This window comes from Colossoma macropomum, unplaced genomic scaffold, assembly GCF_904425465.1.
Source record: "Colossoma macropomum unplaced genomic scaffold, Colossoma_macropomum, whole genome shotgun sequence".
In the NCBI taxonomy this organism is placed as follows: Eukaryota; Metazoa; Chordata; class Actinopteri; order Characiformes; family Serrasalmidae; genus Colossoma; species Colossoma macropomum.
In genome coordinates, this window is record NW_023494800.1 from 1,484,712 (window position 1) to 1,512,353 (window position 27,642).

At 41.0% G+C, this 27,642-nt stretch overlaps 1 protein-coding gene across 1 annotated transcript in view; it reads right to left on the minus strand.

Annotated features, from left to right (window-relative positions):
* The window catches only part of gabra1 (gamma-aminobutyric acid type A receptor subunit alpha1), a 51,887-nt gene extending 24,534 nt beyond the window's left edge, over positions 1 to 27,353 (minus strand). The window contains exons 1-5 of the mRNA XM_036588093.1: positions 27,153 to 27,353; positions 24,885 to 24,981; positions 18,305 to 18,414; positions 7,605 to 7,672; positions 328 to 548 (exon numbers count right to left, since the gene is read on the minus strand). Of these exons, the coding sequence (XP_036443986.1) occupies positions 328 to 548; positions 7,605 to 7,672; positions 18,305 to 18,414; positions 24,885 to 24,958 (473 nt within the window). The 5' untranslated portion in view covers positions 24,959 to 24,981; positions 27,153 to 27,353. The remainder of the gene's footprint in view (positions 1 to 327; positions 549 to 7,604; positions 7,673 to 18,304; positions 18,415 to 24,884; positions 24,982 to 27,152) is intronic.
* Positions 27,354 to 27,642: the final 289 nt, after the last annotated feature.

The window sequence follows — 27,642 nt, forward strand, 5'->3', positions numbered from 1 at the left end:
AGCAGTCACAGATTGTCTTGTAACCTTTTTTTATACAAAATCCAAGAAAATAATTTGTACACATTATAATTCCTCCAAACTCCTTGTGAGATTGATGGTAGAGCAGCATCAACTCAGCGTGTGGAGCAACCAGATGCCTCACGCTAGCGCTCGTTAACCTGCACTAGCTTCTCTTTACAGTGTATCGCTCTAGCTCCTGCTAGCCCCACTTTAAGGTGTAGTTTGCTATCTCCTGCTAGCCTCATAGTGCAATAGCTCCTGCCAGCTTGCGCTAGCCTCACCTAATGGTGTAGTATGCTAGGTCCTGTTAGCCTGCGCTAGCCTTACCTCATGGTGTAGAGTAGGGTGCCCTCCTCTGTGATCCGCAGCAGTTTGTTGGGCATCGTCATGTTGTGCGCCACTGATTTCTTCCCGTTGTGGAAGAAAGTGTCTGGCGTCCAGATCTTGCTGGCCATCAGGTTGTTCAGACGCAGCACGGCCATCGGACCTTTGAATTTGAGACGCTCGTCTTTCCAGCTCTGTCTGAAGAACACGTCTATGGTGTACTCCTGCATGAACAGGGAGAGATATCAGCCTGGACCAGCCTGGACTAGCCTGCCACAATGGAATGGCTGGTATAAACAAGGTAGAGCTAAGAACTTGTGAGCCCAGGTGTGAAAAACTGGGGGGAACATGGACTTATTAAGTGGGAACAAGCTGAATGTGAAATCCAACACCAATCCAAGGAGGCAAAATTCCTGTCGTTAGCACATGGATGGAATGTAAGTTAGCACGGCTGAAAAGTCCCCCAACAAACTCCCTTTAGGCATATACAGATGTGCTGCATGTGCAGCAAAATAAGCGTTACCTCTATAAGAGATTCACTAGTTAGCTTGTTTTGCTTGTATTATCAATTTTAATCCAGATGTTAAAAAAGCATGAAAAGGGCTGGGAGTCAATCCCAAAAAGAATCAGTTCCTTGATACCCAGGGATTAAGAGCTTTGGACTCGATTCCACATAGAGACATTCAAATTTGCCTGTACCTGTGTGCTTACAGAAAGTGAAATATTAAAAAATACATAGTTTAGATTGCTTTTACTTTAAACAAAGTGGAAAACCAAGTAAAATATACAGTAATAAAAAAACTTGCACAATTTAATGACGTTACCAGTGCCAAAACATCTACTCTACCTATAGGAGTTGACAAAAGAAAACCAGGTACAACTTAGCCAGCACTCGTTAGTCAGCTAAATTAATTTAGCCTGCATTAACATAAGGTCAACTATAATTAATACTGTACTCTTTTTTGATAGATATCCTTCTCTATGTCTTGTTTTTTTGGGATTGAGAAAATTTCTGTAATCAAACAGCCCTAGAGATTAGAGGAATTTGGGGGCGGGGTTTAGGGAGCACATATTTCTGTTAGCAGATAATCCAACATCAAAAGTTGTTCCTAGATGTATTTTCTCGTTACGAGATCAAACAAGATAACAACGTATAAATATCTTTTGAAAATGTAAATTTCAAAACTTTCAATTTATACCACATTTGTGTTTTTCCTATTTCTGTAGAAGTACCATATGAGCCCGATTCCCTATTTCAGTAAAAGTACTGTTACTGTAGTGATATTTTACTTAAATATTAATTAAAGGAAATTTCTCAGGTAAGAGATAAATAAGTTATTAAAAAGTTTAATAAGATAGATAGATCACTTTATTAATCCCAGAGGGAAAGTCATCTAATACAGCAGCACAAAGTGCAGTAAAGAGCAAAACAAGAGCAGAAGTATTGCTGTACCCTATTATACAGATACACAAATAGAAAAAGTAAAGATATATAATAAAATATACTAAAACAACCATAAATTATAGTGTGCAGTAAGTAAATTTGCATAAATATAATGCAGGTGACAGTGCAGTGGTGCATGTCATGTCCAGTGAATAAACTAAATGACTATAAACTGTAAATGATACCGTATGTTTATAGTTGTACTTGCCTGGGTGTATAAAAAGTGGCAGTGCAATATGTAATATTTATGGATGTATAAACAAAATGGCAAATTCTTGAGTGATTCAGTTTGTTTCCGAATATCTGCAATCACAAAGTGAAAATACATCTGCGCTCTCTTGGTTACATTATTGGAAACTACTTCTACAAACAAAACTAAACTCTGTACTTTTACTCTGTAATGGTTACTAATTATTAACGTAGTGGAATAAAAGTAGTTTAGTATGAATTATGATAGAATTCTACTCAGACAAGCACTGTTTGTGGGAAAAAGTCGGTATTTGCTGTAATTTGTTATTCCCCACCTCTGATTATGATTGCAGTGTTTTGCAAAGCAAAGCATGTGAACGTGATTCATTATTAATGATGCACTCAAACTGTCACATATGAACGATTACGTAATGTAAACCAAATGCACAGCACAAAAATAATAACTCTAGCATTCTAAAGGTTAATCCCAGGATTGTTTGTTCTGCTCTGATGTTCCTTCACTCTCTGTGTGAGTTTATTCAGACGTGGGTCCAGCTGAGAGGCCAATGAAGTGCCGGCAGCCAAAAGCAGCAACACACGTGACGCTAATTCATGCTGACCGTCGCAGCCGCGAGCGTCTTTTCTGGCTTGCGTGCAATCGGCTCCGACAGAGCGGGTAAGAAAAAAGCACAAGATCGTTTCGCTGTGGTTTCACTCCAGCAGGATTTTAGTCAGACGTAGACACGTAATCTCCAGCTCACGTCTCGCTGAGAAAGAGGAGTCGACAAGGCGGGACTGGACAATACAGTTTATCAGTTTAGTTGTCAATAGCGATAATGCAGAGAGAGTGAGTAAACATACTGTTAGCCCAGCTCTCACCAACTATAAACAACACAAAGTTGTCGTTTATACCTGGGGTGGAAAAGACTTACAGTTAGCTCCAGAATTACTAGGACCTTTCATGAAAATGGTGTCAAATCAATAAATTAAATAAATCACACATGCAGTGAGTGATATTTTAGGATTAAACAGATGTCATAAGTTGCACATTAATATTTTTACACTGTTTGGGGGGAGGGGGGGATTTTCATTTGTAACTTTTTTTTAAGTTTCAAAAACATTGGCACCACATTAGCAATATATATCAATACGTTTCTATGTGTTTTTGACGTGTGTTTCGTGTCATTATCTTTCTAAAAAATCCATCTATGGCCAAGTATCAGCATTCCAGCTAAGGTGGACAGATTTAGAAGAAAAAAATTAATTGTTCCTGCTTTTCAAACTGTTTTATTATCATCTTGATTAAGCATAAAGGTAAAGTCAATTGACTGAATCTTCACAGACAAGTCTTCACTGCCTTATTTGAAATGACAGCTCTTTGGTTTTGCCCTGTTGATGGACGTCAGAGGGATTTTCCCTGTTTGTAACCACATATTTATACCCCAGGTGAACAAGAAGTGGTCATAGAGACCATTGGAATTCATGGAGACTAGGAGAAATTTAGTTATTTTTCCCCAAAGATACTTATTTCTTTTATTTTATTTAAAATATTATTTAGGGGTGTCAATAATTTTGCCCCATATGTTTGAAAGAATACCTTTAAAATAAAACCACACTCTTATAGCAATAATTTCTATTAGACTAATGTTCAGCAATTTCTCAAAACGTTTTTGAGGAGCACTTGAGTCGTTATCTTAATATTTTATTTATTTTATTTATTATTTAATATTTTGTATAAATGTTTTTTGAGGGGTTGTGGAGTTGATTGTAAGTGACTGTATTGTACATTTTCATTCTTCAAAGTGCTCATTTCAAATCTCAGCAGATTTTACTCCTTGTGTCTCGTTTATCAGTTGAGTTTTTACTGTAATCATTTGTCTTCATGTCTTTGTGTGAAGAGCCAGATCACTGGTCACTTATATCCATTGGTGCAAATTTAGAGGGGACGGGTCACTCCCACTTTTTAATATAATGTGCGATCGTTTTTGTGGGGTAGCAGGATGGTTGTCGAACAAAATACATAGCTTATATTACTGGTAATATTTCCCATTAAATCTCCCACACCAGTCATATTAGAGTCTGCAGCAGCGCTTAGTGAAGCAGCTAGCCTATCAGATAACTTGCTCATGAGAATATGGCAGCTCGGCTATAGCTTTTCAATGTTGCCCCCTTTACCCCCAACTTCTCAGACCAAACTGGGACCTCTGCTTTATAAATAATAGAATTTATAAGCACAGTCATTTGAGCATGGGTGAAAGCCCCACCCACTTTACTCTGATGGGTGGAAAAATTAGGTGTTTTTTCTTGGTTGGGGGGGCACCATTGATGTATTTCTTGAAGGCTGCTCTTGTCCCTGTTGCTAAGCAACAGCTAGTGATAACTACCAGGCTGTCAAAATTAGCCAAACATTTAGCTTATTAATTATATTACAGAACATAATAAAACAATAAAACAAATAATTATAATTACAGACAATGCAATCGGATATAAAATAACAAAACAATGTAAAAAAAAAAACAATTAAATGAAATCTCAAGCACTGCAGTGAAAAGACCCCAGCTGTGCTACCAAGCTATACATTCAATATGTACAGGCAAAAAATAGAACTACTACTGTTAACTAAGCAACATAGTACAATTAGCAAAAACAAGCTAAACTTAAAAAGCTGCTTTTTGTCTTTGTTATGATTTAGATCAGTGGAAGACTGCAATCACTAACGCCTCCTCCAGAGCAGCTGCAGATTATCTGTGATCGGACTGGTCAGCACAGAAAAACACTGTAGATTCAGCTGAACAAAACATAAAAATAAAGAGGCGCAAAAAAATTCTCTCCAATTAGAAACAACAGGATTAAGACATCTCAGCAGCACCCAGATGTCTCGATTTGATCATCGGCAGGGGTTCAAAGGGAAGGTGGTAAATGAAAGATGATGGAGAGTGAAGGATGTATCATCCACACAGTTTCACGTTTTATTTAATGTATTCTATTTTCTTACTGCATATTTTTGTATATTTCTAGTTGTAAATATGCCTGTAGATCGGTTTTCTGTATATATTCTTCTTTTCATATTGTACCACCCTTATTATTATAACCGTGCTGTGTTGTGTGACTGATACTGACGGCTAAATTTCCTTCGGGATCAATAAAGTATCTATCTATCTATCTATCTATCTATCTATCTATTTCATTGTTACATGCATAAAAAGTTCTGTATTAATAAATTTCCCTTCAGAACTCAACCAAACATGTCATCGCCAAAGACACACCAAGCAGTTTCACAGGCAAAACTGAATTGTTAGCCATTGTTGAATTGTTGTTGAACTGAATCTGAAGCCAGTATGAACCCCTGATTGTGACGATTTCCACTGAAATGAATGTAATTTCACTGTAAAAAACGAATGTAACTGGGCCTTTACGGTGACGGAGCTGCAGCAAAACAAAGAACAGCTGCATGACGCTGGAGCGCGCCCATATGCCGGAGAAGTAATTAAGTGAAATTATGTGGAAACGGCGATCACTCAAAGCAGCGGTTTCATACGCAAGACAAGGGCGTCTCTCTCAGCTGCTGGAGGACCATCTGACTCCTCTCTGTGAACTCATATGTAAAGACCACAGTAATTCATCTTAATTCAGGCATTAAAGACCATTAAAGCGGACACTGGAATCGGTCACTAAACAGTGACTAATGAGAAACTGTGGCATCTCACTGAAACAGCAGCCTGTTTTAGCTCTCTTAGCGCGTTATTTTCACCTGCTCAATTTGTTTCAGTGGAAATGTGTATGATTTATGTGGATATTAATGTGTGTACTGTGTATGTATTTTGAGTCTAATGGGTTTATATTTTTTTCTTATATGTTTTTGTATATAAGTACTTTAAGGGGGCTACACCTCCAAGATTTTCACTCACCTTCACACCTGTGTAAATGTGATTTGACAATAAACATGATTTGAGGATTTACAAAAATGCACTCATCTTCATAGGTGAGCAATGCTGTGTTTATTGTGTTAGTAGTGCAGGATTGTTTGACATGAATAAAGCTGAAGCTGTCTGTTTATCTCCACACGGCTGTCTTTGTGGAGAGGTGTGAAAAGTTTTTCACAGCAGGGGTTCTCACCCCTCCCCTCTCACTCCTCATTGCTCGCTAGCAGCTCAACAACATTTCACACTCAGAGAGATGACGGAGTCCCAGTTCATCTGATGACAGAGTTACAGGAAACAAATATTTATTTAATTATATTAACTAAAAGTATTTGAGTTGAGGTCCAGTCTACAGGTGGAATGGCCACTAGGGGGCACTGCAAAACTACAGTAGAACTTAAATTAAGGTCAGTTCGCACTGAATCCATGTCTTGTACAGACAGAAAAGCACAACAATTGGTGTGAAGTTTCCACTATGTCAAAAATTGCATTGTTTCTGGAAAAAACGAATGGTATGATTAGGCTTTGGCACACTTTAATAATAATAATAAAAAGTATTACATGGTAAAAATTGTGCTTTAACTAAAAATTAACTGGGATTTTTTTTAGGATTTTAAATTAAAAATATCAATTAAATTAAACTTTTTCAAGTTAAAACCATTTTTTATAATGCATGCTCTTAAATATCATGGTTCTTTAAGAGTTCCTTAGGAAAAAGAATGGTTTTATTCAGAACTATGGGTTCTATATAAAACCATTTTATGCTTAAATGGTTCTCTGCATTGATTGAGAATGTTTTGTTCTACATAGCACCAAAAAGGTTTCTTCCACTGTTCCAAACTTGACATCGTAACAACATCAGAACCCTTTTTGGTGCTACCTACAAACATATACAACACATTATCCATCAAACTGAAGAACCATTTCACCATGCAGAGAACCATATAAGCATAACATGGTTCTATATAGAGAACCTTTTGAAGAACCATCTTTTTTTAAGAAAGTAGAGATGTGAAACTACTGTTTATTTGCTGTGTGTAACATTGGAACATAATAAAACATGAAATGTAGCCTGTGCGAAAGTTTTGGCATAATTTATGTTTTATGTTTTACTTTTTTCCAATATATTAAACTTATTTCACATATTTTCACTTAGAAAATTGACAAATGTGCAGTTTTCAAACTTCACAGCTACAACATCCACGAACAGGTTAAACTGTTACTGTCCAAAGAAAAAGAAGTATCTCCAAAATAGTAAGTTTACAGGAGAGACCAAAAACACTCTCACTTTATAATGTACGTTAATGTAATGAGGTTTTATTCCAAGTGATTTTGGAGCATTTCTATTTGTCCAATCATCATGAAATTTTTACACACCAGAAAGGATGGCTAGTGTGTTGAACTGATGTAGTAATAGAAATATGCAAAAATGGAGGTACATGGTTTTCTTAGGACAGCAACGTAAATAATGTTACAACATTCGTACAAAGGTTTCATTATGAGAAATATTAGATGTGTTAGCCGGGTGTAAAATGATTTCCCTCCAAGGCTGCATTTCTTTGCCGTGTGAAATGAAAGGATTCCTCCTTTCTTTCTCTCTTTCCGTCACTGCCTGAGCCAGACAGGAGGAATGATTCCATAACAAAGCACATTTCATCAGCGGCGCCGTGTGTCTGGCGTGTGGAAGGGCAGAAAGCAGGTGACATTTAGAGAAGGTAAAGGCTTACCATGTCGTGATCCGAAACGGGGCCAATGCTGGTCACGAAAATGTCAGTCTTCACTTCCGTTACACGCTCTGTTGGAGCAAGAAATTAGCAGTGTGAGTGTCAATCAGTGTCGGCCATTAGCTCTAACAAACCTCTTAATACCGCGGTTCAACCGCCGTCACCTCGCCAGCTAATCACCACAACCATTCTACTCAACGCTTCCCTAAAAAGGGGCTCAAAGTTCAAGATCAGTGGCAAACAACGATTCCGATGACATCTGAGTGTTTGTGTTAGTCAACAGTCAACAGTACACAATAAACAATTATACAACAGTTAGTTCCGGTCACAAAGCTGATTGGTTGAGAGGCTTTCTAACTGTGCTGTTATTTCGCCATAACATCGCAGGTTTTTCACAAACATTTTGCCACAAACATTTGATCAGACTCTGAAGATGAGACTACTCATGAGTCTCCGATGTGGACTGAATGAAGAATGAAGGGCTTCCGGCGTGATGGTCAGTCCTTTCCTGAGTGTCCATTGGTCAGTTTCACACAGAATGTAGACGGACACACGAATCCACCAGTTCCACACGGTGAGAGGCAGATGACGTGTATCTCAGCCCCTCTTCATAGGCTCATAACTCCGGATGTGAGTCTCATATGATCTCGTGATAAGATGGAATGGAAAGGGCGACTCTACAGATTCAGGAAGTGTTTGAACTGGATTTCTGAGCTGGATCATCACAAAGATACAGACACAGATATAGAAACAGAGAATTTGACGCACAGGTGAGTTTGTGGACCCCAGAACATTAACTAAACTGTGTTCTCCAACAACCTCTTTGTGTTTGAGTAGGAGAAACTTGCAGAGAGAAAGCTAACCACCAAGCAAAAGCTAACCAATGATATAAAACTGAGCATCTTGTTTGTTTGTCCATCTATCCATCTGGCTGTTCATTCAATCGGCCATGCCAGTGTTCCCCAGATGCAGAACCAGAAGTAAAGTGAATAAGAACCATCTTTAAGGCATTTTTAGCGAGTGGACACAGCGAAGTCTACAGCACCGCTTTTATACGTAGAGCCCATTTCACACGTTTAATTCTGCTTTAGTGACACAGCAGACTGGAAGTGTTGGACTGAGGGACGTCAATCACGGGTGCTCATTAGAGTATCAGACCACGCCCATACTGTTCTCAGATAAATCGGATTTAAAAATTGTTGTTTGTTTCTTTAAAACTCTTTAAAACATTTAGGAAAAATCTATTTTAAGTATCATATGAACAGTTTTAATGTTCGCTGAGGCTTTAAAGACTGATATAAGTTCAGTAGCTGCTGCAATGTGATAAAACTGATAAACAACTGTGAAAAATAGTGTTATTGCTCTCTTAGCTATGTAACAATAAGCAAGAATGTTCAACCATAAGAAACAGAGCCTGATGGACATGCATTTTATTTATATATGAAGTCTTTTCAAAGACTTTTCTCAGCAAATGATTCTGCAATCTACACCAAACACTGTCGGAAAAAAAAACTACTGAGCATCAGAGCTCTGGGCAGGACTGTTTTTTCAGTCCCACATGATTTCATCCCACTCCCGCCCACTCTCGCAGAAAACCATTTCATTTGTCCCGCATGAAACATTTTGGCCCGCACAGTACAGTGAAGGCAAACTGGCATCCAGTATCTGACGCAGTCTGTTCACAAACTCATTATTCTCTGCTGAAATAACACGGCAGTCGTGGTCATCAGGCTCAGTGTGAGTAACTTTACCAAACGTCATTTATTCCCAGTAAACACGAAGCAGGAATTCAACCACACAGAGGTTATTTTGGGTGTTTTGCTTCGCAGCTCTTTAGAATGACATTTTATTTCATATTCATTGTTTATATGTATGATTTAGCGATTGTGCTGGGATTGTTCATTAGGTAACACTTTATTTGGATCACTTTAGATACTTAATTTACTTTCAAGTTACATTCAACTAAATATCTACTAACCCTAACCCTGGTCCAAATCTTAACCCGGACCTTAACCTCAACCCAAAACCTAAACCCAAGCCTCACCCTGGTCCTAGCCCTAACCCTGGTCCAAATCCCAACCCAGACCTTAACCTCAACCCAAAACCTAAACCCAAGCCTCACCCTGGTCCTAGCCCTAACCCTGGTCCAAATCCTAACCCTGACTTTAACCTCAACCCAAAACCTAAATCGAAGCCTCACCCTGGTCCTAGCCCTAACCCTGGTCCAAATCCCAACCCTGACCTTAACCTCAACCCAAAACCTAAACCCAACCCTCACCCTGGTCCAACCCTAACCCTGGTCCAAATCCTAACCCTGACCTTAACCTCAACCCAAAACCTAAACCCAACCCTCACCCTGGTCCTAGCCCTAACCCTGGTCCAAATCCCAACCCAGACCTTAACCTCAACCCAAAACCTAAACCCAAGCCTCACCCTGGTCCTAACCCTAACCCTGGTCCAAATCCTAACCCTGACCTTAACCTCAACCCAAAACCTAAATCGAAGCCTTACCCTGGTCCTAGCCCTAACCCTGGTCTAAATCCTAACCCTGACCTTAACCTAAACCCAAAACCTAAACCCAAGCCTCACCCTGGTCCTAGCCCTAATCCTGGTCCAAATCCCAACCCAGACCTTAACCTCAACCCAAAACCTAAACCCAAGCCTCACCCTGGTCCTAGCCCAAACCCTGGTCCAAATCCTAACCCTGACCTTAACCTCAACCCAAAACCTAAATCGAAGCCTCACCCTGGTCCTAGCCCTAACCCTGGTCTAAATCCTAACCCTGACCTTAACCTAAACCCAAAACCTAAACCCAAGCCTCACCCTGGTCCTAGCCCTAACCCTGGTCCAAATCCCAACCCAGACCTTAACCTCAACCCAAAACCTAAACCCAAGCCTCACCCTGGTCCTAGCCCTAACCCTGGTCCAAATCCTAACCCTGATCTTAACCTCAACCCAAAACCTAAACCCAACCCTCACCCTGGTCCTAGCCCTAACCCTGGTCCAAATCCCAACCCAGACCTTAACCTCAACCCAAAACCTAAACCCACGCCTCACCCTGGTCCTAACCCTAACCCTGGTCCAAATCCTAACCCTGACCTTAACCTCAACCCAAAACCTAAACCCAAGCCTCACCCTGGTCCTAGCCCTAACCCTGGTCCAAATCCTAACCCTGACCTTAACCTCAACCCAAAACCTAAACCCAACCCTCACCCTGGTCCTAACCCTAACCCTGGTCCAAATCCTAACCCTGACCTTAACCTCAACCCAAAACCTAAACCCAACCCTCACCCTGGTCCTAGCCCTAACCCTGGTCCAAATCCCAACCCTGACCTTAACCTCAACCCAAAACCTAAACCCAACCCTCACCCTGGTCCAACCCTAACCCTGGTCCAAATCCTAACCCTGACCTTAACCTCAACCCAAAACCTAAACCCAACCCTCACCCTGGTCCTAGCCCTAACCCTGGTCCAAATCCCAACCCAGACCTTAACCTCAACCCAAAACCTAAACCCAACCCTCACCCTGGTCCTAGCCCTAACCCTGGTCCAAATCCCAACCCAGACCTTAACCTCAACCCAAAACCTAAACCCAAGCCTCACCCTGGTCCTAGCCCTAACCCTGGCCCAAATCCTAACCCTGACCTTAACCTCAACCCAAAACCTAAATCGAAGCCTTACCCTAGTCCTAGCCCTAACCCTGGTCTAAATCCTAACCCTGACCTTAACCTAAACCCAAAACCTAAACCCAAGCCTCACCCTGGTCCTAGCCCTAATCCTGGTCCAAATCCCAACCCAGACCTTAATCTCAACCCAAAACCTAAACCCAAGCCTCACCCTGGTCCTAGCCCAAACCCTGGTCCAAATCCTAACCCTGACCTTAACCTCAACCCAAAACCTAAATCGAAGCCTCACCCTGGTCCTAGCCCTAACCCTGGTCTAAATCCTAACCCTGACCTTAACCTAAACCCAAAACCTAAACCCAACCCTCACCCTGGTCCTAGCCCTAACCCTGGTCCAAATCCCAACCCAGACCTTAACCTCAACCCAAAACCTAAACCCAAGCCTCACCCTGGTCCTAACCCTAACCCTGGTCCAAATCCTAACCCTGACCTTAACCTCAACCCAAAACCTAAACCCAAGCCTCACCCTGGTCCTAACCCTAACCCTGGTCCAAATCCTAACCCTGATCTTAACCTCAACCCAAAACCTAAACCCAAGCCTCACCCTGGTCCTAGCCCTAACCCTGGTCCAAATCCTAACCCTGATCTTAACCTCAACCCAAAACCTAAACCCAACCCTCACCCTGGTCCTAGCCCTAACCCTGGTCCAAATCCTAACCCTGGCCCTAACCTCAACCCAAAACCTAAACCCAACACTCACCCTGGTCCTAACCCTAACCCTGGTCCAAATCCTAACCCTGATCCAAAACCTAAACCCAAAACCTAAACCCAAGCCTCACCCTGGTCCTAGCCCTAATCCTGGTCCAAATCCCAACCCAGACCTTAACCTCAACCCAAAACCTAAACCCAAGCCTCACCCTGGTCCTAACCCTAACCCTGGTCCAAATCCTAACCCAGACCTTAACCTCAACCCAAAACCTAAACCCAAGCCTCACCCTGGTCCTAGCCCTAACCCTGGTCTAAATCCTAACCCTGACCTTAACCTCAACCCAAAACCTAAACCCAACCCTCACCCTGGTCCTAGCCCTAACCCTGGTCCAAATCCCAACCCAGACCTTAACCTCAACCCAAAACCTAAACCCAAGCCTCACCCTGGTCCTAACCCTAACCCTGGTCCAAATCCTAACCCTGACCTTAACCTCAACCCAAAACCTAAACCCAAGCCTCACCCTGGTCCTAACCCTAACCCTGGTCCAAATCCTAACCCTGACCCTAACCTCAACCCAAAACCTAAACCCAACACTCACCCTGGTCCTAACCCTAACCCTGGTCCAAATCCTAACCCTGATCTTAACCTCAACCTAAAACCTAAACCCAAGCCTCACCCTGGTCCTAGCCCTAACCCTGGTCCAAATCCCAACCCAGACCTTAACCTAAACCCAAGCCTCACCCTGGTCCTAGCCCTAACCCTGGTCCAAATCCTAACCCTGACCTTAACCTAAACCCAAAACCTAAACCCAAGCCTCACCCTGGTCCTAGCCCTAACCCTGGTCCAAATCCCAACCCAGACCTTAACCTCAGCCCAAAACCTAAACCCAAGCCTCACCCTGGTCCTAGCCCTAACCCTGGTCCAAATCCTAACCCTGACCTTAACCTCAACCCAAAACCTAAACCCAACCCTCACCCTGGTCCTAGCCCTAACCCTGGTCCAAATCCTAACCCCACCACTGTTTGTTTTAACCACCTGACGTTCTAAAGCAGAACAGTAAAATAAAAGCCTGAAGACGAGACGGTTCTGTGGAGTCAGTACAAGTTAAAAATGACTAAAATGGAATATGGTGTAATTACATCTCCTAACTAAAGGTACTAAAGATGTTCCTTTGAGGGTTCCACCCCAGTTACGGTTTAGCACCATTTGTTTCTGAGAATGTATGTTATTGTCCACTTAAGCCCATTTTTATCGTTTTATTGTTTAAAGAAAAGTGGAAGAAAAACACCATCATACTCCATTAAATGATTGACTCAGACTCTGAGTTTAGAAATTTACAGCTAAATACAGATGTTAACTACACAAACAGTCAGACTGAGGCACATATGAGATCATGTGTTCTCCACATGCTCTGAGCTGTTTCTCTCAAAGAGAGTAAAACACATTTTAACAAATAAATAACAATAAATATGATAGAAATGACTATACAATTAATACTATTTAGCTCTGTTTTCCCATTTCTATTGATTTTGAGGATTAAAAACAGCTCATAATAAATATGCAACTCAATTTTAAATGAAAAATAAAGCCTGTCTTGCTGTGTATCAGAGTTTTATCACTCAGCCTGAATCCAAGAGGACAGAAAATCAATAAAAAATATGGCCGCCTTATGCTAATTATTCATTTTTGCTCAATTATAAGCCATAGAATGAAACACCTTCCAAATTCTTGCATTTTCAGCTCAAAGACACTGTGGGCCAACGATTTCTGAATTTATTTATTTATTTATAAGCAAATTTTTTTTTTTGCAGGCGCTAAATACATTTTTGATCAAAATTTATAAACATATCAAATTCTGTTAGCATGGCAAATAATGGCATATCTGAGGTCTAACGTACGGCATGTGTGACTGTCTCGTAAATACTTTATAGTTGGAATTGACCAAAATACCAAAAAATAACACAAAATTACCCAAAGGCTCTAAAAGTTAAATTAGAAAATAACTGATATATTACATTATTTCTCATATAACTGATAGTGACAGCCCTAAATGCAATGAAGTTAAAGCACTTAAGAACTCATTTAAGGTTTTGAGGACACAATATATGACTTTATGTCACTGGAATGAATGTTGACACCAGGAAGACTTTCCTTATATGCCTTGCAGTTGTCAAATAAAAGGTTCTGGTCGTGATTCTGATATTTTTGGGCTTTGTTTGTGGAGAGCGGCGTCTCTCGGCCTCGGGCTCAGTACCGTCACTCCTGAACATGAGCGGTGATTGATGTCGAGTCAAAGCTGCCAGTCAAAATCACTGTCAGCTCATCATATGCTGTAAATTTTCTGTTACGTTAGCGGTTGGCAAGCGATATATGATGCTCGAATGAGGTCAGGAGCGCAGAATGGAAAACATAAACGGTAAACAACAACAACAATGTGCCGCTCTGATGAATCATGGCGGGTCTGCTCAGCTCTAATTCAGGTTAAGTGTTAAATGATGTGTGTTGATGGTATAAACAACAGTTACTCAACGTGCTTTTCAGTCCTGCTACCCAGACGTGGAGTTTTCATGTCTACATGCAGATGAAGAGCCACAGAATCCACTTGTTTGCTGCTCGGTCCTGCGTTTGTTTGATGATTCGCTTAAACTGAATGGTTGATCTGTCAAGTTCGTTGCTGTTGTCTGTCTCTTGTTAGTTCACAAGTGTTGTTAGTTTTGTCCAGTGGTTTTGTCTATTTATTGTGACAGTGCTGTTGGCTCTGTCTAGTGCTTCTCTCTTCCTTTCTCTCTCATTTTTCTCATGCTTATGTCCTCAGACTGAGAACAGCACTGTTAAAAATCAGAGCAGCTCAACTCAAAATGATATAGTAACTGATTACGTTGTTCACACAACTCAAACTTAGTTGAGTCAAAAATTCTCTCAGAATAGGTAAATAAGATAGATTTGCTTTTTATACTCAATTTCTCCACCAGCCAGGACGCTTTCCATCACACGATCCTAGTACCTTTTTTCCTCTTGGGTACTCACTTATGGATGGCTATGGCATCACTGGGGTTCAAACTCACAACCTCCTGTTGGGGTGATAGTCCATTGCACCACTCAGGAACATGTATAACAACTCAGATTTTGTGTCTACAAATGTTTAATACACTGGAGAAAATATTTGTTGTTTTAACTTTAAAGTGTGTCATCATCTCACATGGTGCAGCTGTCTAATAGATCATCCCAACATCAGGAGACTGTGAGTTTGAATCCCAGCTCTACCACAGCTGTCCATGTCTGGAATCCCAAAAAAGAAAAAAAAATGCCAGATGGGACTGTGTGATAGACGGAGCGCCAGCTAGTGGGGAAACGGAGTAAAGAATGCAAAATGGATTTTGTTTATCTAACTGAGATGCAGACCTAGAAACAGTAGCTGGGCTCTAAATAAATTTCTGATCAAAATTCATAAACATATCAAATTCTTTTAGCATTTATGTGGCAAATAACGGCATTTATGAGGTCTAACATATGGCATGTGTGACTGTCTCATGTAAATACTTAAGAATTGGAATTAGATTTTTGACTAAGAAGTTTGAGCTGGGTGAACTCAAAGTTGAGTCAACTCAAGAAAAGCCCTGTAATCAGTTACTAAATCATTTTAAGTTGAGCTGATTTATTACAGTGAGGTGAGTTTGTGCTCACACCTACATTCTACCACGTAGGTAAACTCTGCTGTCCAGGCACACTAGGTTAGAGAGTGGCTGCCATCCCTTGTATTTTTGGGAAGATTCGCCAAGTGTAGTTGGCTAGTTCTGCTTCCTGTGGTGGTAGTTAGGCTAGACTTCTAAAACAATACAGCTCTGGGTAGTTTCTGTTTTATTCTGTTCGCTTCTTTGGTACCGTACATGTTCTGTCTCTGAGGTAAGACCAGCTCAGCCTCAGAACTGGTGTGTTGTCCTGCTTGTTTATGTCTGTTTGTGCTACACCATTGTGTGCAGTCATGGTCTTGAATAAATTCTATTTTGCCATAACCCCCCCTCCCCCCCCCACCAGTCACTCCACACTCACCAGTACTCTAACCATCCCTCCAGTTCTACATCAATCTATCTAATTTGTTTTCATCTCTGCTTACCGCCCTAAACCGTGGCCCTTTAGTGGGGACGTACCAAGTATGTACCAGTTTGCTTGCTCACTTTAAATTGTTTCTATTAACTATGTAGTTACATATTAACAATACATGCAACAACAATGTGTTCATTGTTACGTAATGTGTAACACAGAGAACTCAAGATTATCCTGATAATAGTACATAAGCATAGTAGTACGCTTGTGTTGTGACATGGTAACCAAAGTTCTGGCTTTAAACCATTTTATAATGTGACAGAATTTACACGGCAACAGTAGATGCCCATTTATGTTCAAAAGGTTCGTCCAATCATATCTTATCTTTGTCTTTATTTAATCACATGACCACATCACAAATATTCCAAAGTAACCATGTAAACATTTAAGCAGTTCCTTTGTACTCATTAACAGTGGAATTATACACACAGATACACAGATATATAGAACCATGAACACTCAAAGGACCTTTCGCATACTTAAAGGATTCTCTGCATGGTTAAATGGTTCTTCATTCATTCGCTCAGGTTGATGGAGAATGTCTTGTATATGAACCTTTTTGAAAACAGTTCTAAATAGCAAGGCAAGGCAATTTTATTCACATAGCACCTTTCATACACATTCAAAGTGCTTTACAGATGAGGAAATACAGTCAATTTAAAAAGTGAAAGAGAATAGAAATTAAAAACATGATTAAAACATGATTAACATCTGAAAGAGAAAATCATTAAACTAAAAATCAAATTAGAAATTAGATTATGATAATCAAGAGCTTAATAATAGCACCAAAAGGGTTCCTCTATTGTTTCAAGCTTGGCATCATAACAACAGTAGAACCCTTTATAATGCTACACAGAACCATATACAACATGTTCTCCATCAACCTGAAGAACCATTTCACCATGAAAAGCATAGAGCAAACATTTATTTCAGCATAAAATGCTTCTCTGAGTGTTTCTGGTTCTTTATAGAACCATTGTCTTTACTTAAGAACCTTTGAAGAACCATCATTTTTAAGAGTAAACACTCCTGGGCCAAAAAAATGGGCCAGGCTCACTATGGTTCTGTATAGAACCTTTTTGAAAATGGGTCTATATAGCACCAAAAAGGGTTCTTCTACTGTTACAAGCTTGACATCATAAAAATAGTAGAACTCTTCCTGATGCTACATAGAACAACATACAACACATTCACCATCAAACTAAAGAACTGCTTTACTATGCAAAGAACCATGGATATGGAACCATGGATCTCTGAGTGTTTACGGTTCCATATAGAACCAATGTCTTTAGTATAGAACCCTTGAAAAAACATCTTTTTTTTAAGAGTGAACACTCCTGCACAAAAAACTGACCAAGCCCAAAATATAATGTTTTAACTGAAGGTTCTGGCTGGAGTCCAGATTTAAACCCTATAGTGAATATTTGGTCTCACATTAAACCCAAACCAGCTCAACAGTGTTTTCAGCTGTTTGAAGTCATCAGTGCTGAGTGGATCAATACTCACTCTTCTTTCTGTAAAAGACTGCCTGCACATTTACATACTTGGCCCATTTTTTTGCCCAGGAGTGTACAGGACACTAGATTCAATTTTAAAGGACTTATATCATGGAATAATGAATTTTCTGAAGTTTTTAAAGGTTTTTTGATGATAGAAAATGTATTACTAGTTTTCCAGCCCTGAAACAGCCTGTTTTAATTGAGCTGTGTGTGGTCAAATCTGATCGTAAAATGAGTGTTTGAAAATTTTACCATTTTATTATTCATCAGTTTCATCTTTGCCATATCTGTATGATCACTGTAACAATAGCAGAACCCTTTTTGGTGCTATATAGAACCATATTGCTGCTGTCAGAACAAAACCTCGTATCCCGATTTTTGTTTTTCAGTTTTTGACATATTTTGAAAATGCCTGTTGCCCCTTACATTATGTTTATGTTTAATGATGAATGGACCAAAAGAAATGGCCCAAAATGAATTGAAAAAAATTCTGGTTCCATTGACTTACATTAAAACTAAAGCATGTTTTTTCCTTCTCCTGTAAAGTTACCATTTTGGAGATACGAGGTTTTGTTCCAAAAGCAGCGAAATACAACACATTCTCCCTCAATCTGCAGGACTGTTTCACCATGCAAAGAACCTTTTAGGCATGCAAAAGGTTCTCTGGGGGTTTATGGTTCTATATATAACCACTGTCTTTACCAAAGAACCCTTGAAGAACCATCTTTTTTTTTTAAGAGTTGTGAAAGGTGCTCTAAACAACACGAACCTCCGAGTCCAGGCCTGAGACGGTTGTCGTAGCCGTCCAGAAGACTGTCCAGGATCCTGGTGAAGACAGTGGTGTTGTCCTTCTGCTCGTCCGAGCCATTCTGGTTGGAGCTGACGAGGCAAAAGAGTGAAAGAAGTTAGAGTTAAACAGCAGAAGAGCACGCTAAAGAGATGAAGAACCCAATCAGCAAAGAGGAAAACGGCAACGACCCCCTTTGGGACGAACCTCCCGATGAAAGAGAATTCAGGATTCAGCGCCGAAGAACATCACATCGTCTTTCATCTACATGAGGATACACAGCAACGATGCATAATTAATGTGCTAATACAGCCTTTTAACCGCGAGGAAAGAAGCAACTGGACACATGCAGCACATTTTAGCCACGTAAAACAAAACGAGGGGAAAACAAAAGCCCAAACGGTCTCTAATGGCACGAAGCGTGTTACCATCTACGCTCATAAATATTTCAGCCGAGCGATCAGGACTAAAGAGAGATTTAATCAGCTCTGGATAAATTGGTGGTGTTGTAGTGGGGGGGGGGCAGTGGGGGGGACGAGCTCTCCTCCACTAAAAACAATCACTGGCTAATGTTATTGTTTATTTGCTGTTTGTTTATTGTTTATTTGTTGGTGCAGACCAGACCGGACAGAGTAAACACTGGAGAGCATTTGGAGAACGTAGAGACATGACTGCAAGGAGACGAGGAGGTCATCAAGATTAGAGAGAGAGAGAGAGAGAGAGAGAGAGAGAGAGAGAGAGAGAAGGAGGAAGATATAGGAGATGAAAGAGAGGAAGAGAATGAGAAAAGGAGTGAGAAAAAAAAGAAAGAGAGAAGAAAGAGCGAGAGGCCAAAAGGGACAGAAAAAGCAAAATGAAGAGAGAAGGGAAAGAATGGGAGAGAAGGAGAGAAAAGAGACTGAGAAGAAAGAAGAGAGAAAATAAAGAGAGAGAAGGGCAGAGAGGGAGAACGAGAAGATAAAGAGAGGGTAAAAGAAAGAGAGAGAAAGAAAAAGAAAAGAGTGACAAAGAAGGAAGAGAGAGATTAAAAAAACAGAAAGAACAAGAAACTGTAAAAGAAAAAAAGAACAGAAAGAAAGAAATAGTGAGAAGGAGGGAGAGAGAAAATGAGAGAGGAAGGAGGAAGATAGGGAAAGACAGAGGGGAGACAGAGAAGAGAGAGGGGAGAGGAAGAGAGCGACAGAGAGAGGAGAGATAAATAGAGAGAAAGAGAGGAGAAAGAGGGGAGAGAGAGAAAGAGAGAGGAAAGAGAAAGAGAAACAGGGAGAAATCAAGAGAGGAGAGAGAAAGAAATAGAAAAGAGAGAGAGAAAGAGAAGAGAAAAAGAGAAAGAGAAAAATAGGAGAGAAACAGAAACAGGGAGAGAGGAGAAAAAGAGAGAGGAGGGTGAAAGAGAAAGAGAGAGAGGAGTGAGACAGCAGAGAGAGAAATAGAGAGAGGAAAGAGAGAGAAGAGTGAAAGAGAAAGAGAGAGGACAGAAAGAAATGGAGAGAGAGAGAGAGAGAGAGAGAGAGAGAGAGAGAGAGAGGAGAGAGAGATAAAGAGAGGAAAAAGAGAAACAGAAATAGAGATAGGAGAGAGAGGTAAAGAGAGGAAAAAGAGAAACAGAAATAGAGAGAGGAGAGAGAGGTAAAGAGAGGAAAAAGAGAAACAGAAATAGAGAGAGGAGAGAGAGAAATAGAGAGAGAGAGAGGGAGAGAGAGACAGAGAGAGGAGAGAGAGTGAGAGAAATAGAAAGAAATAGACAGAGGAGAGGAAGAAATGGAGAGAGAGAGCAATAGAGAGAGGAGAGAGAGAGAGATAGAGAGAGAGTCACATGGCAGTGAGTGTGAGCTGCTGAATAACTGAGTTAGCGCTGGATGCTGACACATACGCTGCGATACACAACCACACGTCACGTTACACAGAGAAACACACGAAACTATCTATCAGGAACGGACAGAGTGATGAAGGGAGCGATGCTGCGCTGTAATTGGGGAATGAGAGATGTGTTCAGAGTGGCAGGAGGAGGAGTGACACTCGTTTATCCAGAAAGAACGTAATACAGCTCAGCAAAGCCTCATTACATCAGCCTCACAGACTGACACCAACACCAGCAGTAACACACACACACCTGTTTGTTTTTATACCTTATCAGGACGTGGGGTCAGATTTGTGCCCAATATGTATATATATATATATATATATATATATGTAAGATCTTACATGTGACAATAGCATTTAGAACAGTGTATTAATAGTATGTCCTATATTTATTTATATGTAAGCATAAATATGTCATAATAATATGTCCTAAATAATTTTCTATGTAAACACCTATATGTGATAACATACTCCGTATATTTTGTACATATGTAAGTATGTACGTAATGGTAATTACATATAGTAATTATATATACTAGTAAGACATCCAATATGTATATATGTAAGCACCTCTCCACAGTAATAATGTATAATATATAAATATTTATATGTAGTACAAATAATGTTCCATATGTAAAATATATATCATCACTGTCCAAAAAACATTTTTCCCTTTTTTGTGTATTTTTTTTTTTCTACACCATTTGAGCATTGAGAATGAACATTTCATGATGAACGCTTCACATTTGCTTGGAATAAAACCTCTTTACATTAACTTATATTAAAAGTAAACAATGTTTTTGACCTCTGCTGTAAAATTACTATTTTGGTGTTTTGGGGAGGCATGTTTTTCTTTAGAAAGCAACTATCTTAAGTATATGTAGTAACAATTGTGTTACATGTATATTATCAATATGTAAAACCTTGTATCCCCAAAATGGTAACTTTGCAGGAGAAGGAAAAAACATACTTTACTTTTAATGTAAGACAATGGAACCAGAATTTTTTCCAAGGCATTTTGGGCCGTTTCTTTTGGCCCACTCACCATGAAATTTACACACAATGTAAAGGGCAACAGGCATTTCGAAATTATGTCAATGTGAAATTATGACAACAGTGAGATATACATACATATATATATATATATATATATATATATATATATTTAGTTTACATATATGTATTTTCCGATGGTTCTGGCTGGTCAGAGTCCAGATTTAAACCCTATAGAGAATATTTGGTCTAATTTAAACACAAACCAGCTCAGCAGTGTTTTCAGCTGTTTGAAGCCGCCAATGCTGAGAGGATCAATACTGACTCTTCTTTCTGTAAAAGACTGCCTGCACATTTATCAAGCGCCTCAGAGTAAGAGCACTGATCAAAGATCAGGTCATGGAGTTTTATTCAGCGAGATAAAAAGCATAAGCTGATCCTAGATCAGTATTTTTACTCTAAGACGATAAAAGTGGGTCACTGTCTGCAGATTTACACTCAAAACTTCAACATTTAAAGAAATCAAAGTGAAAATCTCCCCCATATTAAGTTATTTTATCTGTTTGTTTCATGATTTGTTGTTCACACCATTAACAACAATGTTTTGCCATTTTGGGCTCGGCGCATTTTCTTTTCTCAGGTGTGTATTGGACATTAGATTATACTCTAAAGGTCTCATATCATGGAAAAATGAATTTTACAAAGTTTGTATAGTTTTTGATGATATAGAAGGTATCACTAGTTTTCCAGCCCTAAACAGCCTGTGTTTAATTGATTGATCCTTATTTGTCAAAGTTGCGTATGGTTAAATAGGATCGTGTATGCAAATTTGACCATTATTCATCATTTTCATCTTTGCCGTATCTGTATGATCACTATATACAACACATTGTCCATCACAGAACCCTTTTTTGGCCCAGGAGTATGTATGTATATATATATATATGGCTGTTGTCGGAAGAAAACCCTGTATCTCCAAAATGGTAACTTTACAGGAGAAGGAAAAACTTACTTCACTTTTAATGTAAGTCAATGGAACCAGACTTTTTTCCATGTCATTTTGGGCCGTTTCTTTTGGTCCATTCATCATGATATTTACACACAATGTAAAGAGCAATAGGCATTTTCAAATTATGTCAAAAACTGAAAAATGACAAAAATGGAGATACAAGGTTTTCTTCAACAATAGCGATATATATGCAGTTAAGTATATCCATATGTCACAATGAAACAATAAAATCCTTGCGCATCAAAGGTGACTTTAAAACAGAGATATACCAAATAAACCCTCCAAAACCACAACCAGAGGAGGATGGGTTTCCCTTTTGAGTCTTGGTTCCTCTCAAAGTTTCTTCCACTTGCTTTTAGGGGGTTTTCCTGCTACTGTCGGCATCGGCGCCACTCATGGCCGCTCAGACCCGTTTTCTCTATAAAGCCGCTTTGTGACAACACCTGCTGTAAAAAGCGCTACATAAATAAACCCTGATTGACTCAACTCTTCTTACTCTCTGTGGAACTATTTCTGACCTGGAGTTCACTGAAACAAGAGGAGAAACTGTGTGGAAAGTACAGATTATACACTTTCAATCCAGACCACATCAGCGTCTGTGAGCAGAAGAGAACAGATTTTATTATGAGTTGAATTTGATGAGAAGTTACTGTTGTGTGTTCAGTCCTGTGTCACAGAAAGAAAATAAACGCTTCATATTTATTGCCGTTTTTGTCATTTCCAGTTGAAAACAAGTCCCGAATCAAACCCATCGCATGTAAACATAATTCTATGTTACTAACTATGTATTCAATCACATAAATGCCATTACGCAGAAATACTGATGAAAATGTGATGTGTATCAGACTGACAGCTCTGGCCTGGCAGGGGTTAAACGCCGCAGCAGGCACAGAGTACATTTTGGATAGAGGGAATGGCTGGGGGGGTGCGGAGGGGGGTGGATGAGCGAGGGATGGAGGGATGAATAAAGCAGAAAGCCATGCAGCGCACGTGTTTCTGAGCTGCGGACACTTCCCCCAATAAAAGATTGTGCAGCAACCCCATCTACAGGTCAGCCGCACAGCAACAGTGTGCAGCTCAGAGGAAAAAACACAGACCCCTCAGAGAGTTCTGCACTGTTTCTGCAGAGTTCAGCTCTATCCACTGTTCTTCTTTCATAACAGCGCTTATAACACTGTTAATAACCTGCTTATTACACTACAGCGGAACGTTAATATCGCAAATAAACATATCTTTCTATAATGTGATCCGACAAGCTGTTTATTTATTTATTTAATGTTATGTATATATGAGAGATGATGCACATCAATTAATTAACTCTTAATTAATCTTAATTAACTCTTAATTAAATGCGCCAGTGTTGGCCAATCTATCTATCTATCTATCTATCTATCAGGAATGTCTGTTTTATTCTGGTCTTATTTTTAACTAAATGTCAGTTTTTATTCTTTTTATCTATCTATCCATCCTTTAGGAATGCACATTAATCACATTTTATCTATCTATTTTATCTATCTATCTATCCATCCATCCATCCATCCATCAGGAACACACCTTAATGACCTCAAAGGTAAATGCGTATATGTCCCGTATGTATGTTCTTGGCTTATTTTCAGCCATTTGTCAGCATCTAATTTTTCAAATAAACAAAATAAGACAGTTTACATACAAACTGGGTAAATTACTACAACACAGCTGCCCAAATTGTACCCCATGCACCAAAACTGGCCCGTGAGACGCAACAGAAAGTTACTCCAGCATAGTATTATTCTATATCAAGCTTAATTACATCTAATAATTCTTGTTTCATTTGAAAATTCTGATTTTTAAAAGGTTTTAGTAACAAAACACAGTGTCACATTACAAAATGCATTTTAAAAACGTGATAAAAACCTGATTTGAGCTCTGCCTACCTTCTTTGTTTGCTTACTGTTTGTTTTTTGACCCTCTGCCCACCACGACCGATGCTTTAGGCTGTTCTAACAACAGATTATAAAACAGATCTGGTTTAGCTGCAGTGATCTTAGCAGAAAAAAATGAAATTATGAGCACATTTGATTAGGAGATCTGATGCCACAAACTGGTTTAATGCATGACCAGTGCTGCCTTTAGTTTCTCACGTTATATGCAAATCCAATACACATCCAAATCACATGCATTCTCTTATTAATTTGAATAAATGCATCATTATTGTAACAAATGACTCCTCAGTGTCTTCATTCAGTCTCTCTTTACACATCGCACCCAAAACACAGATGTGAAAGCGGGTCTTCCAACTCCTCCATCCTCCTTCGCTCCTTCCTCTTTGACCTTGTTTGAACTTCCTAGCAGTGATACAGTGTGATGACTGAGGATTCTTACCTCCATTTGAGCCAATTAAGCATTAACGAGTGGCACTTTTCAGTGGGTTGTTTATCTTTATTGTCTTTGTCTTTGCATGCGTCTCATTTCCTACGGACACGTTAAAATCGATCAAATCCTCCACCATTCAGAAACACCACTACTCCTTGTTTTTTGCGGGGACAGTCACCGGCATGCTGTCTTTAATTCCGCACTGGTGGCTTCCCGTCCCGGTCTGAAGGGGATTACCAGCCGCAGATTATTTTTTTTGAGACCGTGGAAGCAACTGACTTCGGTTTGAACTGCCTAAAGCCACAGAATCCTCATTACAATCCCAAGTAAAAAAAAAACACGTACCTTTTGCTACTGCTCAAAACGTTGGCCACCAGCAGAGAGGCCCAAATCCAGGCGGCTCCCAGCCGACCCCACATCCTTCCAGAAGAGCGATTCCTCACTGGAAAAGAGGAGAAAATGAGAGGAGGTTAGAGGAAAGCATTGAGGTGTTGCTCTGAAACCTCTGAGCTGGGTTTCTTGCAATGCAACCACATTTTAGGGCGCATTTCGAGCCGCTGCAGACCAAAAGTGCAGGTCATTAGAAGCAAGCCATGCTGCAAAAGCATCTGCACTGAAACTCCTCCAGATTTAGCACACGCACGTGCGTTTCTGACCCAATCTATTCCGCGAAGCGTGGCTCGTGCAGCCCTGCGTGCAATCGCACCCACAGGAAAGGCAGCAGAAAGTGCATTATGTATTCCAACGTGAGCAGCCGAGTGTTAAAGCCGGCGTTGCTCCAGTAAATAACCTTTACTGCTCAAACATCTGAAGGCAAGCACGCCTTCTCCGCGAGCCAGCCGCGTTCGGGGAGCCGAACTGCACGCGCTCTGTTTTTAAATGGACGGCGAGAAACCTATATACACATATATATGCATATATACTGTAAACAGAGGCTGCAAATATCACAATTAGCCCAGCAAACGCGGCGCCTCGCGCGCTCGCGCACGTGCCGAGACGCATTTCGGCACGCGATCCGCATCCGGATCTTCCAAAGCCTTTATTTAAAAATATAATATCTATGCATGCACTCGCGCGCTCCTCTGAGCCTTTTTTTACGCATAGGCACGAGGACCTCTTAAATCTTGCACGAGACAAGGCAGGAAAAAAAAAACCCTCACCCGTTGCTGTGGAGGTCGGTGTGAAAAAGTAAATGCACCCCCGTTCGCCTCTCAAGTGCGCGCGGAGCGAAGCTGGCTTTGCTCGCGAGCCGGATGTGTTTTAATAGAATTTTTATTTTGGCGCACGCACCAAAACGCTTGAGTGACGTAGCGGCCCAGCGTTCACCAAAAAACTGTGCGTTTTTTCGCAATGCACGAGCGATTTCCCAACCCCCTGTTAGCCTCGCGGGTTTGCAGCTCGCGCACCTTCAGGAAGTTGCACTCGGTCGCGATGAAGACCAAAGCCGAAAAGGGTGACGAACAAACAAACAAACAAACAACAAACACGCGCGTCCACTTTATATTTCAGCCCATGCATGCAGGCACGCACGCGCAGCCTATGGAATGGATGGAGGAGATGCGGTCCGAAAGTGCACCCCCCCACCCCCCCACTGCATCATTCACTCCCCAACGCACGCGCATGCAAACGCACCTGATCGTGCACTCGCACTCGCACGCGATGTAAACTTGCCGGACACAAATGAACCACAGAAGAAAAGCAAAGCACCAAAGCACCCCTCTCTTCCCGGTGCACGAGCTGATCTGTGCGGCCACTAGTAGCTCGAGGCTCCAGCAGAGGATGCTGACGACGCTGAGCGTGCGCAGCCTTACTTAAAAAAAAAAAAATCTCCACTATAAATGATGCCTGGCTCGATACTTCAAATATATGACATGTATCGCGATATTTAGTTTCGGTAAGTTTAAACAGACACCAAATTCGCGCTACGCTCATCCAAACCAGCAATGCGCGCGGGTGCTGCTTCAGAGCTGACGATAACCGCAACGTGCTCAGCAAAGCGTATCGTGACGTTTCAATCGCGATGATGACAGCATACCGTCCTATCGCCCAGCCCCAAAATCTCAGCGGCGCTGAAACTGGGGCTAGAGCTCGATTTTTATATCAGAATGGAAGGTGGTCCCCAAGATCGCCCTCTCTAAAGCCCCCCAGAGCCCCCAAAAACCCCCCAAAACCCACCCAGTTCATTTCCTGTCCTTTTTTTTTTTTAACATGCTGCACAATTTCGCTCGCACTGCTGTCGACTTAATCTCTTTGCAGTGGCTGGAGGAGAGAGAGAGAAATCAAATCCTCTTACATTTTCCCTCGCTGCCTCTCTCTCTCTCTATCTCTCTTTCTCTCCCCCATCCCTCTCTCTATCTCTCCCTCTATCCATCGCAATTTTTCATGCACCGGCCGTCAAAACAGCGCGCTCGCGCCTACATGCATGTACACACACATATACACACACACACACTAATGCAGCAGCGTCCCCCCCAAAAAAGATACGGCATCCGTCACTTGATGCATATGGCTACCTAACTGCACTGCATCTATCTCTCTCTATCTCTGTCTCTATCTCTCTCTCTCCATCTCTCCATCATCATAGCGGCGCGACGTGCTCGCGCGCAAACTCACCGTCTTTTACAGATACAGAAGATTTTTCCTCACTGATTTTTTTTCCTCCGAAAAGCAGAACAAAATCAAAAAGACGGACCTCCCAAAAAAACAAATATTCGTCCTGAGATGAAATATCACGCGCCCTCTTCTCCTCCTCCTCCTCCTCCTGCGCTGCAAAGGCTCGAGCGAAAGAGGCTCCTCCGCGAGCTGCCGAGCGTGTGTGTGTGTGTGTGTGTGTGTGTGCGTGTGTGCGCGCGCGCGCGAGCGAGCTTGTGTGTGCGTGCTTGCGCGCGTGCGCGTGCGTGCGTGAGGGTTTTTTTGGACTCATTTACGCATTAGGGAACCCAGATGGCATTTTAAAGGGGAAAACACGCGACACACAAAGCGCGCGCGCTCCATCTTTATCTGTGGCAGATTGGTGCTGTCTGGAGCTTGGCGCATAATGACACGACGTGGCACGTGAGATGGAAACACAGCAACAACAGCAACAACAACAACAACAACAAAC